At 53.6% G+C, this 16,274-nt stretch overlaps 1 protein-coding gene across 1 annotated transcript in view; it reads right to left on the bottom strand.

Moving 5' to 3' along the window:
• AGAP1 (ArfGAP with GTPase domain, ankyrin repeat and PH domain 1) overlaps positions 1-16,274 on the bottom strand; it is a 434,418-nt gene that overhangs the window by 352,636 nt on the left and 65,508 nt on the right. The window contains 3 exon segments of the mRNA XM_037850014.1: positions 1-64; positions 7,356-7,497; positions 9,980-10,065. The exon segment at positions 1-64 is cut by the window's left edge and continues 71 nt beyond it. Coding sequence (XP_037705942.1) covers positions 1-64; positions 7,356-7,497; positions 9,980-10,065 — 292 coding nt within the window.

Below are 16,274 nucleotides of genomic sequence, written 5' to 3'. Positions count from 1 at the left end.
TCGTTGGAGAGCTTCCGCGCGCGGGCGTCGTCGATGACGCGTGGGTTGCTGGAGCTTATGGCGTCTGAAACAGACACAAAAAGCAGCAGCTCCTGTTATTTCCCACCACGGATGGTCCCTGGGGAGCTCCAAACCAGTGCCTCACTCGGGGCTGATGCGATCCTTTTCAGAACGTGGAGCCTTAAAACAGATTTTACCCCAAAATAATAGCCCCAAACGCCAGGATGCTCATTCATTAGAAATCGGTTTTAAAGGAGAGCTTCTAAACCTGATAAAAAAGAATGTGCAGAAAGAACAGAAGGAAAAACGGAGTGTTCAGTGCAGCACCATAGGAAGATACTTTTAAAACAAGGAGAAAAAAACAAGGAAAAAAAACCACAGCCACTATTTGTAGGTCACCTCTTATTTACAAAGTACTCTGCTAAATGCACTTCATACGGTATCTACAACTTTCCAGATGGAGTCATCCATCCATCCACACATCCACCCATACACCATCCATCCATCCATCTCTCCACCCAACCACACATCCATCCAGCCAGCCACATATCCACCCATCCACTATCCATCTATTCCTCAATCCATCCACACATCCACTCACCCACCCTCCATCCATTCCTCCATCCATCCATACATCTACCCATCCACTCACCCACCATCCATCCATCCTTCCGTCTCTCCACCCAACCACACATCCATCCAGCCAGCCACAAATCCACCCATTCACTATCCATCCATTCCTCTATCCATCCACACACCCACCCTCCATCCATTCCTCCATTCCTCCATCCATCCACACATCCACCCATACACCATCCATCCATCCTTCCATCCGTCTCTCCACCCAACCACACATCCATCCAGCCAGCCACATATCCACCCATCCACTATCCATCCATTCCTCCATCCATCCACACATCCACTCACCCACCCTCCATCCATTCCTCCATCCATCCATACATCTACCCATCCACTCACCCACCCTCCATCCATTCCTCCATCCATCCATACATCTACCCATCCACTCACCCACCATCCATCCATCCTTCCATCCATCTCTCCACCCAACCACACATCCATCCAGCCAGCCACACATCCACCCACCCAATAAATGTCCATTGAACCCCATTAGGTATCTGGTTCTGATCTAGACACAGGGGATACCCCAGTGAACAGACAGACAAAAATCTGTGCTTTCACGGGAAAGGTGTTGGAGCCTGTGGGGGAGAGAGGCAGAAAACAAATGAGAGAATATGAAGAACAAACAGGAATGCAAGATGGCAGTACGTGCTGGGGAGGACCGACAAGCGGGAGGAAGGTGGAAGTGTATGTGTGGAGGGGCAGGTGGTCGGGAAGCCCCACCTGCAGGACCTGGGTCAGAGGGGGGCAGGCCAAGGTACTCCTGGGGCAGGAGAGGGCCTGGCATGTCTAAGGGGGAGAGAGGAGGGAGGGCCGGGTAGGGAAGGGGGGTTGAGGGGGAACACAGCCTTGGAGGCTGTATGGGAAGGTGGGAGGCACTGGGGGGCCCTAAGATGAAAGAAGTGAGAGCCAGCTTGCGCTTTCACAGAACCCCTCTGGCTGTTCTCTGAAGAGGCTGGGAGAGCCGGGGAGGAGGCGACCAGGATGGGGGAGGGAACCCTGTCAAGAGGCTACTACAGTGACCAGGCGGAAAGCAGGGGCGGCCTGGACAGAGAGGTGGGGACCACGTGGCCAGAATGGACGCCCAGTGCTGGAGACCAGAGGCCCAGACAACCCGGATGGGAGAGGCGGGTCACCCCCACCTCCTGCTGGGGCTTGTGTACACAAGGGGGAGACTGGGCAGAAGACACAGATGTCCAGCACCACCTGCTGGTTCCTGGATAAAAGAAAATTAGCCCTTTTATAGCTCCGCATCCACGATCTGTGCCTGCTCCTGCCCCTGCCCCACTTTCATTTCGTTATTAGTTACTGAGAGCCTGTCCTGTAGGAACAGAAGCACCACGTGTTAGCAGACATCGTGTTTGGTACTTTTCAGACACCTCTTTCTAATCTGGAAGTTTTTAGAGGCTTGAAGGCTCTTATGCTATAAAAAACAATTCTGTGAACAAAAATCCACCAACAGGAGTTCCTCTACTAGCACAGGAATCCAACATACTGTGAGTTATAGAAACTAACAACCTTCTAAATTTTGTCTGTTTTTGAGCAAGAAGGGAATCAGTTTTGTTTTTAACTAGAGAAGTTGTTGGCTTACAGAAAAATCAGGCATAAAATGCAGAGTTCCCATTTACCACCCTATTATCAGCACTTTGCATTAGTGTGGGATATTTGTTACAATTACTGAAAGAATATTTTTATAATTGTCCTATTAACTATTGTCCATGGTTTACCATACAGTTCAGCTATCTCTATTTTTTGAAGTATGAAAAAAAGTGACATCTTGAGTCATTTTTTGTTTTTAAATATTTTACCCCAGGAATATGTTTCAACCAGTATTTCCTTAATTACTACAAAGTAAGATTAACTGTGATTCAGGATTGTTTTGCTGACAACATCCCGGGTGGCCTCGACCCATGTTCTAGAAAATGCCCCAGGGAAGGCCTGTCAGAGGGACGCTGTCAGAGAGCCCCTGTCCTGTCTTGTTCTGCAGATTCATAAATTTGACTTGGACTTCACAGCATTTAAGGACAAGAAATTTTTTTAAAGGTGCAAACATCTTCGCAGCGTAGGGAAAAGTTAGAAATCTGTAACTTCATCCTTCACGCTACGGAGCCCCCATCCGGCCTATCTTCCGCCCCGCGGCCCGTAGCCCTCTGCCTGAGGAGCGCCCCCCTCCGCCCCGTCCCGCGCAGCGCCCCCCCTCCGCCCCGTCCCTGGAGCGCCCCCCTCCGCCCCGCCCCGCGCAGCGCCCCCCCCTCCGCCCCGTCCCTGGAGCGCCCCCTCTCCGCCCCGTCCCGCGCAGCGCCCCCCCTCTCGCCCCGTCCCGCGCAGCGCCCCCTCTCCGCCCCGCCCCGCGCAGCGCCCCCCCTCCACCCCGTCCCTGGAGCGCCCCCTCTCCGCCCCGCCCCGCGCCGCGCCCCCCCTCGCCCCGTCCCGCGCAGCGCCCCCTCTCCGCCCCGCCCCGCGCAGCGCCCCCTCTCCGCCCCGTCCCGCGCAGCGCCCCCACTCCGCCCCGTCCCTGGAGCGCCCCCCCTCCGCCCCGTCCCTGGAGCGCCCCCCTCCGCCCCGCCCCGCGCAGCGCCCCCCCCTCTCGCCCCGTCCCGCGCAGCGCCCCCTCTCCGCCCCGTCCCGCGCAGCGCCCCCACTCCGCCCCGTCCCGCGCAGCGCCCCCCCCTCCACCCCGTCCCTGGAGCGCCCCCTCTCCGCCCCGTCCCTGGAGCGCCCCCCCCTCTCGCCCCGCCCCGCGCAGCGCCCCCTCTCCGCCCCGTCCCGCGCAGCGCCCCCACTCCGCCCCGTCCCTGGAGCGCCCCCCCCTCCGCCCCGTCCCTGGAGCGCCCCCCTCCGCCCCCGCCCCGCGCAGCGCCCCCCCCTCTCGCCCCGTCCCGCGCAGCGCCCCCTCTCCGCCCCGTCCCGCGCAGCGCCCCCCACTCCGCCCCGTCCCTGGAGCGCCCCCCTCTCCGCCCCGTCCCGCGCAGCGCCCCCTCTCGCCCCGTCCCGCGCAGCGCCCCCACTCCGCCCCCGTCCCTGGAGCGCTCCCTCTCCGCCCCGTCCCGCGCAGCGCCCCCATTCCGCCCCGCCCCGCGCAGCGCCCCCTCTCCGCCCCGTCCCTGGAGCGCCCCCTCTCCGCCCCGTCCCGCGCAGCGCCCCCCCTCCGCCCCGTCCCTGGAGCGCCCCCCCTCCGCCCCGTCCCTGGAGCGCCCCCTCTCCGCCCCGTCCCGCGCAGCGCCCCCCCTCCGCCCCGTCCCTGGAGCGCCCCCCCTCCGCCCCGTCCCTGGAGCGCCCCCCTCCGCCCCGTCCCGCGCAGCGCCCCCCCCTCCGCCCCGTCCCTGGAGCGCCCCCCTCCGCCCCGCCCCGCGCAGCGCCCCCCCCCTCCGCCCCGCCCCCGCGCAGCGCCCCCTCTCCGCCCCGTCCCTGGAGCGCCCCCCCCCTCCGCCCCGTCCCGCGCAGCGCCCCCCCTCCACCCCGTCCCTGGAGCGCCCCCCCTCCACCCCGTCCCTGGAGCGCCCCCTCTCCGCCCCGTCCCGCGCAGCGCCCCCCCCTCCGCCCCGCCCCGCGCAGCGCCCCCTCTCCGCCCCGCCCCGCGCCGCCCCCCCCCTCCCCCCCGTCCCTGGAGCGCCCCCCCTCCGCCCCGTCCCTGGAGCGCCCCCCTCCGCCCCGCCCCCGCGCAGCGCCCCCCCTCCCGCCCCGCCCCGCGCAGCGCCCCCCCTCTCGCCCCGTCCCGCGCAGCGCCCCCCTCTCCGCCCCGTCCCGCGCAGCGCCCCCACTCCGCCCCGTCCCTGGAGCGCCCCCTCTCCGCCCCGTCCCGCGCAGCGCCCCCTCTCGCCCCGTCCCGCGCAGCGCCCCCCCTCCGCCCCGTCCCTGGAGCGCTCCCTCTCCGCCCCGGCCCGCGCAGCGCCCCCCACTCCGCCCCGCCCCGCGCAGCGCCCCCTCTCCGCCCCGTCCCGCGCAGCGCCCCCCCTCTCCGCCCCGCCCCGCGCAGCGCCCCCCCTCCGCCCCGTCCCGCGCAGCGCCCCCCTCTCGCCCCGTCCCGCGCAGCGCCCCCTCTCCGCCCCGTCCCTGGAGCGCCCCCTCCGCCCCGCCCCGCCCAGCGCCCCCTCCCGCCCCCGCCCCGCGCAGCGCCCCCTCTCCGCCCCGTCCCTGGAGCGCCCCCCCCTCCGCCCCGCCCCACGCAGCGCCCCCTCTCCGCCCCGTCCCTGGAGCGCCCCCTCTCCGCCCGTCCTGACTCGCCTCCCGAGATGCCCCCCATTTGGCCGCAGCACCAGCTCTGCCTGAGGCCCAGTGCACGTGCCAGGCCTATGCTGGTCTCAGCTTCCTTCCACTTTTACTCCGCTTCTTTTCATAGATCGCGTGTCTCCCGGAAGTCAATTTAAAATGTAACCCTCGTAACAAACATTCGTCACCTCACCCCAGTGTCTCGCCCGATGAGGACTCGCACAGTTCGCTATGGGGCAGGGTCCCGCCTCCCTCCTCCCGGAAGAAGGGACCCTGGCGCTCCCTCGGTGCCTCCTGCCTCGAGGCCACAACCCCGGCCAGCGGGGGCACAGGGCAGACTCCCCTGTCTGCAGCTGACGCGGCAGGTGGCATCCCACAAACCCACGCAGAGCCGGCTGTGCGCACCCCCACTGCTGGCCGTGGGTGGGTCTGCTCAAGGGCAGAGAGGGTCCCTCGGGATCCCTCGGGCGAGGGGCACACAGGGCCAAACGCAGTTAACAGCACTCCTTTCCCTGACACTCTGGAGGGTTACTATGCTGAAACGAACAGACGTATGAGCAGCATCTCACAGACAACCGTGCAGGGGATGACGGCCAGGTGCTCGCCAATGACCTCCCGGAGTAGACCTCAGCTTTCTGGGCATACAGCAGTCACTCAACAGATGTCTGCAACATCAGTGGGAATAACAGGGGCTTGAATCCTTTCTTGAGGAAGTATGGGTGCCCCCAAGTCTCCACTTGACCCCTGACACGCCCCCTCGGCAGACACAGGAACGCACACCCACAAGTACAACCCCAGTGGGAGACAGCAGAGGTGGGGGGCCCTTCACCCACGGACCTTCCTTCAGTGGGGGTGGGAGGCCCGGGCGGACAGGCCTCTCCCCAGGGACGAAAGCAGAGAGAGGCAGGGAGAGGAATGGCTTCAAGCTCCCCAAGCAGGACCGCAGGGAAAACTGGCCCTACACTGAAATACAAGGAGTAAAAGCACCCACACTACTCGCCTGCCAATGCCCCGGTGCCGGGACCCCACGCCCAGGTCCGGGACCTCCACTTGGGATTCCAGACATCTCATCCAGTCTCTACAACAGCCAAACTGAGCAAATCTGATCTTCCCACACAGACTGGAAACTTAACTGTCCTTGATCACACCAGGGCTGGAGCAATAACACATTCTGAGTCCCAAATAAAAACAAACTTCCTGAACTTAAACGGCTCATACAGAGACACTTGCACTCAGCAATCTCCCGGCCCAGGCTGCGGGAAGGGACCCTTCCTAGAAATTAACCTCTTCAACTTCAAGACAGCGTTAGGCAGAGCGTGTTTTAAATAAGCGACCCACTACAAACCGTTACCAAGACTCCAAGATGCCACTTCCGACACGCCACCTTCTTACTGCCGGGACCTTGCCTCCCGTTCGCCACTAGAGGGGGCTTCAGGCATAAAAACACTTGGCTTCTGCCGGGCTTGGGCCGCTCCGGCCGCTCGGTGGTTCAGGAAAGGCCCAGGCCAGAAACAGGGGCCCGGGTGGGGGTGTCCGTCCTCCCCACGAAGACCCAGCTCACGCTGCACGTCCGGCACGCTGAGGAAATGTCTGTGGTTTATTCTCTCGACACCCACCCACCCACACGACCGGGGCTCTCCCACCCGAACTCCCCCCAGTGGCCGGCGGCTTTGCCCTCAGCTGTACTAAGTGGTACGAGGGACACGACAGCCACCTGCTCGCCCAGGTGAGGTCTTACCCAGGTAAGTCTCACCTCAGGGCATGTGCGGAAATACCAAGTGTGCTCAATCTAAGGGCATTTACAAAAACAGCGAAGCAACAAAAACACGGGGGAGTAGTACGGTTGTTCTTGAAATGGTTATTTCTTAAATTAAGGTGCCTATTTTTCTCACAAAGCAGTATTAAAATTAACCTTCATCTTGTTAATGTTTTCTAAACTCTTACATCATCTTAATTAGACCCCAATGCTAGATACGACTACGACAACAACTCTGCAGTCAAGAAAATGGATCCTGCCCAATGCCACGCAGTGGATTCTACTAGGACCTCCAAGACAACAGTGAGGAACCTTCCGGAGTGAAAATAAGGTGCTGATCGTGGGACTAACAAATCGCGCAGAAGAAAACAAAACTCTGCTATATCGGATATCGGTACTATTTTAAGGTGCAAAGTTTAAACAAGTAAGCTTTCAGATTGCTTGTAAACTGTTTTTAGATAATAGAATTAGGACACCCTAATAAAGAAAACCAAAATAGATCCTATTTTTCTCTAAACACCTGGTGTGTGTGTATTTTGTAGTTATCTGTGTGGTATCGCCAGCAAAGATGGTGAATTTCAGTTTTGTGAGTTCTCACTTAGAAAAAGTGAGCCTTCAGTAAGAAATTATTTCTTCTTTAAACCATTTTCAAATTCATCCACAACCAAATGCAAAAGACGCAGCCACCACCAGGTTCTGATCAGGTGTTGGAATCCTTAAGGAAAAAACCTGTCCCCGGACCGTCACTTACCCTGGGTTCCCACCAGAACCAAGGGAATCTCGCTCGTGTTCCGGTAGCTGGCCATTCGGCTGTAGTAGTGGTAAACAGTCTGGAAACTTATCTCATCCTCCAGGCTGAAGACGAAGATAACAGCGTCCACCCACATGGCAAACTAGGAGGAAAAGAAGGGGACTTAGGTGAGCAGGTCGGGGAGAGGGTGGTTTGAACAGCGCTGCACCAGCGTCCCGGGCACAGGCTGTGCGAGCGCCTGGCATCTCGGCCATCCGACGCTCGACTCCTTCTGTAACTGCTGCACCGCATCGCTCGAATCCTGAGCACCCCCTGCCTCCACCTGCTCCCTGCAGGGATGTGACCCTCGTCACCTTTCCACCTGGGTCACCCCGTCCTCAAGACAAGGCAGACGTCCATTCACCCCACGTCTTCACGAGCCTCCGGGAACACCCGCCCTCGACAGGCCCTGCCAACAGCAGCCGCCTCGCCAAGGGCGGATCCTCCCCTACACCAGCACCTGCCACAATTCGAACAGGGCATCGCGACAACCTGGGAACTTCCTTCTTTATACGGAGCGTCTACACACGAAGACCGGGGACCACAGGGCATCTTCCTCCAGAGCCGTCTCAAGGACTAAGGGAGACGATCAAGCGAGGTGCCGTCCCTGGCGAGCCCTCACCCCAGTGCTGCCCGCGATGGGTGTGGTCACGGTGTGTGTGTTTTAGAGGCGTAGGAAGAAACACAAGAGGGGTCCCACTGTTTGCTACACACTTTGACTTTTTTCTCTTAAATCAACCCCTTAATAAACTATAGTGACTAAAAGGAAGGAAAAAGCAACTTTATCCGATGACTTTCTATATTCTAAGTGTTTTATAAGCTACGTAAAAAGTACATCACCACGGACATCACAGAGGCTCTCTGTCTTAGAGGACCCTGCCGGAACTGGGAGGCTGGGGCTTTTTTCTGTTGATGTGTAGGGCTGTTGGGAACATACCAAAAAAACTTAAAACATAAAAAGGGCAATCCTGATGACAGTCATTGCACAGTTAAATCTTTACGGTGTTCCCCATTTTATCACAATTAAAGAACGACCCACGGCAGACTCCTGTCCCTCCCACTGTCTTATGCACTCACGGTTTCTCTGGACAGCTTCATGCCGTGGAAAGCACGGCACTTCTTGGAAGCCACTGAATCCAGTACTATCTGCACTTGTGTAGGCTTTTCAATGTTTTTCTGAGGTTCTTCATATTTGAAAAGGCCTGTCCCAAGTCCCTCCCCCAAACACTGATGTGCTGGGAAAATCAGAAAACGAAACCAGAGAACTTCTACACTGTACCCACCTCATTCTGTTTACTGACCGCCTTGGAGGGAACCTGCGTCAAAGAACCCCGGGGGCAGCGGACGGACCATCCCATGTGCTAATGTACGACGATGAAAGCAAGCATTACTCAGCTTTTACCGCTGTCCCAAACCTTCTAGGCTAGTGTTGGCCAGACTGCAAACCTCTCCCTACATAACTGTAAAGTGAGCTACTGCTTTGTAACCTACGTTTTCACTTTTACCATATCTTCAAGATTTTTTCCCTATTAATATCAAAGACACTACACCATCAATGCTAAGAATAAAAATGTCTCACCTAATATCTTTGAAATCAGAATGTACCTTACTTGGGGTTGCATAATTTAACTGGCAGCATTTTTTCTTTTTAAACACTGATGTATATTACAACCAATGGCATTTTAGATTCAATGAAATACAGTGAATCTATCAAATTTTTTGAATGGGTGCAGTCTTCCAATGTACTGCGTACCAGAATTTTACTTTAACAACCCTGTATGGTCAATGCCTTTTGCTTCAATCAGCCTATAATCCCGTACTCCACATTCACAAGAATGACAAATAAAATGTTAATATCAAGTCTGCAGGCACAGGACGATGGCTACTAAGTACTGTCTCGTGGCTCCTCGTAAGTGTTTAGCTAGTAAATTATTGTTATAAAATAAGCTAGATATTACTCAAAAAGGGAGAGGATTTCCATATTAATGCATCTTTTATTTCCAGAACTCCCGCCCCTGAAGGATCTGTCAGAGAAGCCGCCGTCTGCTGCACGGAACTCTCAGCAGAGGCTGACTCGGGCCATGAAGGCAGCGGGCAGCCTGGAGGCACCATCACCAGTTAACCAAAACAGGAGAATCCAACTTTCAAAGTCTACCTAGCAAAATTTCCAAATGACCCTCTGCTCTGCAGATCAAAACACAGAAAGAAAATAAAAAGGGACTACAGAAACTTCTACATATTGATTCAAATGAACTGACAGATCAATACAGAGCCTTCTTTTCCTCCTTATTAAAAGCACAGAAAGCGAAAATCAGCCACATAGACTCAACTGCCGTCCAGGATTTAGGCTGAAATAACAACAGAATTAGTTTCTTAGAGACAAAAATAAAACCAAAAAACCCTCGTCAGTGAGAAAAATAAATAAGTAATTATTTACTGGGTTTCTATTATCATCTCTCTCTATATATATATATTTGTTTATTTTTTGAGAGCACTTGACTAATCTGTAGAACCACCTGTCGAATCAGAACCTCTACAGAGAAAAAGGTAGAGAGCAGGTTACCCAGCGTGCTTGCAATACTCACCTGCGCCTCTGGGGGGCCCCCTTCGTCTCTAATCAGCAGCAGATAGCTTTGTCCATCAACAACAATCTCTTTCTTGAACCTTCCACCTGCCACACACAAAAAATCTTGTTACAAAAGAAAAGCAGGGTGTGAATAGGGCAGACAGACGTGGGCTTCGCTTGTGGAAAAATACACCCTAGGCTGTCGCCCTCCAGGCAACTCTGAGTGTTTAGGAGCAGATTTCCAAGTCTCCAGGAACCACTGAATTTTAAAGCACTGCTGAATTTGTCTTTAAGAACCCATATTCATTTCTGGCCGGAGCACCCAGCTTCCCATACCATGCCAGGGACGCCCGTGGCTGACGAGAGTGGAATTTGAATATTGACATTAGATGTAAATTCAGCAGTGTCCACTCACTGGAAACACTTTGCCACAAAGAGTTAAGAAAACAGAGAATAATGCAATTGTCATTCTCTTGTTGGATTCCCAAAACGGAAACAAATTTTTCATGCTGAATGGGTGCCTGACTACACATACTGATCAATTAAAGGGCTGAGAACCTGTATTCTCCTCAAGAGAAACCCAGTTCTTGAAAGGAAAACATAGAACATCATGAGAATGGTATTTCCATATTCACAGCTCACAGTTAGGGGGAGGATGCTCAACTACTACACACATGTTAGACAAAAACTACGGGGATGGCATCTCCGCTCAGGGAGAGACACAGCGGTGCAGCTTGCTAGCGAAGAGGCGTTAGGGATGACGTTGGTTAGCGAGGAGCGCATCGGGGACCCTGCTGGAACGATGGGGGCACCTGAGGCCCGAGGACTGCCCTGGACACCCTGGCTCACCCACACGGCCGGGCAGGGAGGGGCACGGGCCTCCAAGCCCATCTCCCCACCATGCCCCCGGTGGATGGACCCCCAGCCTCCTCCTGGGTGGTGGGCAGTGCCCCACCATTGTTCAAGACACGCTACCTTTCGGAGAAGACTCTGGGATCTCTGAGTTCTCTCTAGTTAACCCCCAAGGGGATTCTGAATTCTTGAACTTGCGAGAAGAAAGCATCTCTGCATGGTTGGCCTCTAGAAAATCACTGTCTAAATCCCAGCTGGACTCCAGAGGACAACACAGATGGTATGTCCCCATGGCCGCCGCCAAGGCCTGCTCCACCAAGGGCCCCACAGGTGTGGCTCACCCCTGCAGCCCTCCCCTTCCATCCCGGAATCCTGGGCCTGGGCCACTGTGGTGCTCGAGAAGCAGAAACTGGAGTTCCCACCCCACGGTAACTCTAACATGTGTCTGGGGCCCTCTCGGTGGGTTGCAGCTACTGGAGCTGGCAGGCTTGGGGAACCCACCCACATGCTTACCATCTTTCTACACGAACACACATTCACTCACACTACCAGCCCTCTTGCGGACACTCATGGAACAGGGAAATCCTATTGGCTTTATCCTGATGTTCAATTTGCCCAATAATAAAAAACAAAGAAAGTTCTCCAACATTCAAATAAAACAGATACACTCTCATTTCAACATGCCCACCCCTCACCCCCTAGCACAACAAATAAAAACAGAGGAGAGTTGAATAGCCAAAATATCTTGAAAAGGAAGAATGAAGTGGGACATATTGCACTTCCTGACTTTAAAGCATATTTTAAAGCCACAGTGGTCAAATAGCATGGTACTGGCATAAAGACAGACATACTGATCAATGAAATTAAACCGAGAGCTCAGAAACAGACCTTTGGATCCATGGTCAACTGATTTTTATAAGGCTCCCAAGCCCACTCATCTGGGACAGAACAGTCTCTTCAATAAATGCTGCTGGGAGAACTGGATATCCATAACCAAAGGAATGAAAGACAACCCCTACCTCACACCCTATACAAAAATCAACTCAAAGTGGATCAAAGATCTAACTATAAGATCCTAGAAGAAACTGTAGGGAAATATCTTCAAGAGCTAGTAATGGGCGGTAGTTTCTTAGACTTTACACTGAAAGCACCAGCAACAACAAAAAATAAATGGGAACTCCTCAACATCAAGTACTTCAGTGCTTCAAAGGATGTTGCCAAAAGGGTGAGAGGGCAACCGACTCAATGGGAGAAAATATTTTGAAGCCACATATCTGATAAGGGTTGGATATCCAGCATACATAAAGAAATCCAACAACCCAACAATAAAAAGACAAAGAACCCAATTAAAAAATGGGCAAAAAACATAAATAGAACATTTTTTCTAAAGAGGAAATACAGAGGGCTAAAAAGCACACATAAAGATGCTCAGTCTCACTATTAGGGAAATGCAAATCAAAACCACAAGGAGATATCTATCATCTCACACCTTCTAGAATAGCTGCTATTAAACAAAGAAATGTTGGAGAGATTGTAGAGAAACTGAAACACTTATTCACTGCTGGTGGGAATGTAAAATGGCACAGCTGCTATGGAGGATGGTTTGACAATTCTTCAGAAAGGTAAGTATAGAGTTGCCTTATGACCCAGCAATCCTGCTACTCAGAATATACCCAGAAAATCTGAAAGCAGGGACATGAACAGACATTTACACACTGATTTGTAGCAGCATTATTCACAATTGCCAAAAGATGGAAACAACCCAAGGATCCATCTACAGATGAATGGATAAACAAAATGTGGTACATACACGCAATGGAATATTATTCGGCAATAAGAAGGAATGATGTCCCGAAGCACATGACAACATGGATGAACCTTGAGGACATTATGTCAAGTGAAACAAGTCAGACACAAAAGGACAAATATTGTATGATCTCACTGATATTAACTAATTATAATATATAAACTCTTAGACATAAAATATAAAATATAGGTTACCAGGATATAAAATGAAGCTAAAGAATGGGGCGTGGTTGATCAATATGTGCAGGATGTTTAATGAGGTTGAACTTAAATATTTGGAATTGGACAGAGGTGATGGTAGCAAGTTATATTGTGAGAATAATTAACAGCACTGAATGGTGTGAGTGTGGTGGAAAGGGGATGTTTAGAGTCACAAATGTCTCCAGAAGAAAAGTTGAAAGCTAAAACATAGGAATGTGTAACACAGTGAATCTTGTGGTGGACAAGATCCTGATTAACTGTACAAATATTAAAAAGTCTCTTCATGACTCAGAGCAAATGTTGCAAGGACTTAATAATAGAGGGATATATGGGGAAAAAATGTACCTATTGCAAACTGCGGACTATAGTTAACAGCAGTATTTTCATAGTCTTTCATCAACAGTAACAAATGTACCACACCAATACTATGGGTCAATAATGGGGGGGGGGGTGGAGGTAAGGAGTAGGGGAGGATTAGGGTTTTCTTTTTTATTATTTCTTTTCTAGAGTAATGAGAATGTTCTAAATTTGATCCTGGGGTTGTATGCATAACTATGTGACGATGCTGTGAACCAGTGATTGAATACTTCAGATGGTTTCTATGGTGTGTGACTATATCTCAATAAAACCACATGTGTGTGTGTGAGAGAGAGAGAGAGAGAGAGAGATGCTGGAAACATGACATTTCTCAGCAAGACGAAGTGGATTGAACTTTGAAAAAATAAAAAAACTAGGGCAACTGTAGCCTTTGAAAAGGAAATCTATTCTTCTCTATTTGGGGGAAGAACTTTGCCTTTCACCCCGTTCCTAGAGAACCGATTAGTCACACTCACAAGGAACGAAGGAAAAGCAGCAGGACTTGAATGGTTCCTATGATTCCCAGTGGGATCCACGGCTGGGGCCTGAGAAACCAACGCTTCGCTTCAGATTACGTTTGTTGAAGAATATACCTGATACACAGGTTTTTACAGTCCCCAAGTCACAGGAAAATAATTGTGCCTGGAGTTACTAAAATGACTTTGGGGCATTAACAGAAACCGAGCCGGGGTTATTGGGTCTCTCTTGGGGTCCGCACTGATCTGGGGCAGAACCTGCAAGCCTCCTGCCACGACATCGTCTTCCCTGGGGACATAAAACGCTGGGAAAAGCAGTTTTTCTGGGTTTGCAGTGGGGGTTGAACCTCTCCAGGAAATGTGGGTGCTCCAGAAGGCAGCTGGAACCTTCAGCACGCTTTAAGGGCCCTTGATTATACAAGTCCGAGAGCATTCTCTCTTCGTCAAGCTAATTGTGCCAACTAAAGGAGCAGCACCGGTTTCGGGCACCGATACCAAGCCTGTGTTCTCACCGCAGGCATTCACCTAGGGCAGCCGGTGTGCAGTGCGTGCTTGTACCACCAGCCGTCCATGCCCTTGGCTCCCAAATCAGCTTCCCCGCCCAACCTGAGCCAGAATCCAACACAGTGGCCTCACCTGATGTCCTCCCACAGCAGCAGAGGCACCTGGCTAAGTGTGCACTCACGTTCGCCCTCACCTGGCCATCCTCACCTCAGGTCCCGGCATCACCATCCACCCAAACGCACAAGCCAGGGGTGTACCAGCTCCAGGAAAGGGGAGAGTGGAACACAGAGGGTGAGGCTCCCAGGGGACACCTGTTTGGAGCTGCTTTCTAAGGGAGGGGCAGTCCGAGAAGAGGCTTGTGAGGAACGGAGCTGGTGTGGCTGGAGACGGGGCCCAGGGGTGGGCAGTGAGGGCTGGGGGTGGGGGGGGCACTGTACCCAATTCATCCATAAACAATCTGGTGAGCGGCTCACTGCCTGGGCTCAAATCCCCCACCACCACCACCACCTAGAGGCGGAGTGGCTTTTACAAGTCACAGAAATGCTTTGTGCCTCAGCTTCCTCCTCTGTAAAAGGGGATGGGAAATAGAGCTTTACCTTAATGAGTGAATCCAGGAAAGCCCTGGGGACGCTGGTGGGAACACCCAGGGCTCTGCAAGCATCGCCCCCACCGTCCCCCTACCCCCAGCTCATTCCAGCACGGGCGCCTGCACCCCCCTCCACTTCTCCTGCCTCCGGGACATCTGCCCCTGGCCTTTATTCCCCCCACGCCCACTCCCTCTATTGACTGAAGCGGGCTGGCTGCAGCTCTCGGTGGGCTTTCTGCAGACGGCCCACCTGCCCCGCGCCCTCGCCCCGTCTCTGCGTCCCCCCAGCGCAGGCCCCGGGCCACAACCACAGGGGTCTGGCCAGGTCACAATTCAGACCCAACGGCTGACCCGTGACCTTGCCGCCGGGACCCTGCCCGCCTCTGCCCTGTGCCCGGCCTTTGGCGGAGCTGCTCTCCCCAAGACACGCCTCATTTGAAAGGGTCTCGGAATCCGAGGGCACACCAGGCCCCCCCCTGCTTGACAAACTCTGGGGCTCGACCTCCTCGCCCAGGACGCACAGGCCACACGTCGGTGTCCTCACCAGATGGAGTCGCCTCCAAAGCAGGGCCCAGCCCTGGTCAGTCTTCCTGCCCTCAAGGGGAGGGGGCCCTGTCTCGGGCGCACCATAGCCTCCCACCGCCCCCACCCACCCCCTGGGGGAGGGGGTAGGCCGGAGCCAGGGGGCTGAGGGGTGGGTGGGCTGGAGCTGGCTGGGGGTAGCAGCACCCAGCTCCCGGAGGCGAGGCTGCACTGGATGACACTCGTCTCGTCTGTCGCCTCTCACAGCCAGGCCTGGAGTTCTCATCTCTGTGCCCAGCAGCTCCCCCAGGTGCTGGCTAAGCCTGCGAATGAATGTCACGTCTGCTCTCTCCTTCGCTTCCTGTAACACATCGTGGTAGAGCCATGTCCCGTGTTATTTTCCAGGTGGCTGAATCACAACATTCGGGTCGTGCAATGTCTCCTAGGAAGGCACTGAACACATGCTTTCCTTCTGCTTCTCATGCAGTATCTGGCTTTGTAACCTCAAGGAAAGGGCTGGAGATCTAAGTGTTATCATCTCCAGAAGGAGCAGTGACCCTTTCTTCCAATTCTAAAATTATTTTACATTTCCCCATAAGCTATATAATATAATGAATATTCTTTTCAAAGTTTACAATTTGAATCATTGGACACTTGCAATGGGCTGGAAAGACTTTTGTTGTATTATACTTAAATCATGAAACAGAAATTAAATACACATACACATTTACCATGAATTCAATGTTTTACTAATAAAATTTGGCTGGACCCTTAAGCATGCAGGCTATGAGGAGGAATTAATGTGATTATAGATTACATATATAGTTACAAAACCAAAACTTTTACAGTTATAAATAAATATAAAATAGTACTATCGTGTCCTGCTGATCATCATCAGGCTCAATTAGAACATGACTGCTCAGTGCTAGAGAAACAGCTCAGCACGAATACAAAATAATACTTGAAAACAAGTTTTCCAGTTTACTTTAAAAACAAAAAAGGAAAACCTG

Source organism: Choloepus didactylus, chromosome 9 (genome assembly GCF_015220235.1).
Source record: "Choloepus didactylus isolate mChoDid1 chromosome 9, mChoDid1.pri, whole genome shotgun sequence".
In the NCBI taxonomy this organism is placed as follows: domain Eukaryota; kingdom Metazoa; phylum Chordata; class Mammalia; order Pilosa; family Megalonychidae; genus Choloepus; species Choloepus didactylus.
The sequence above is the reverse complement of the archived record's forward strand: the minus strand, read 5'-3'. Positions and strand labels throughout refer to the sequence as shown.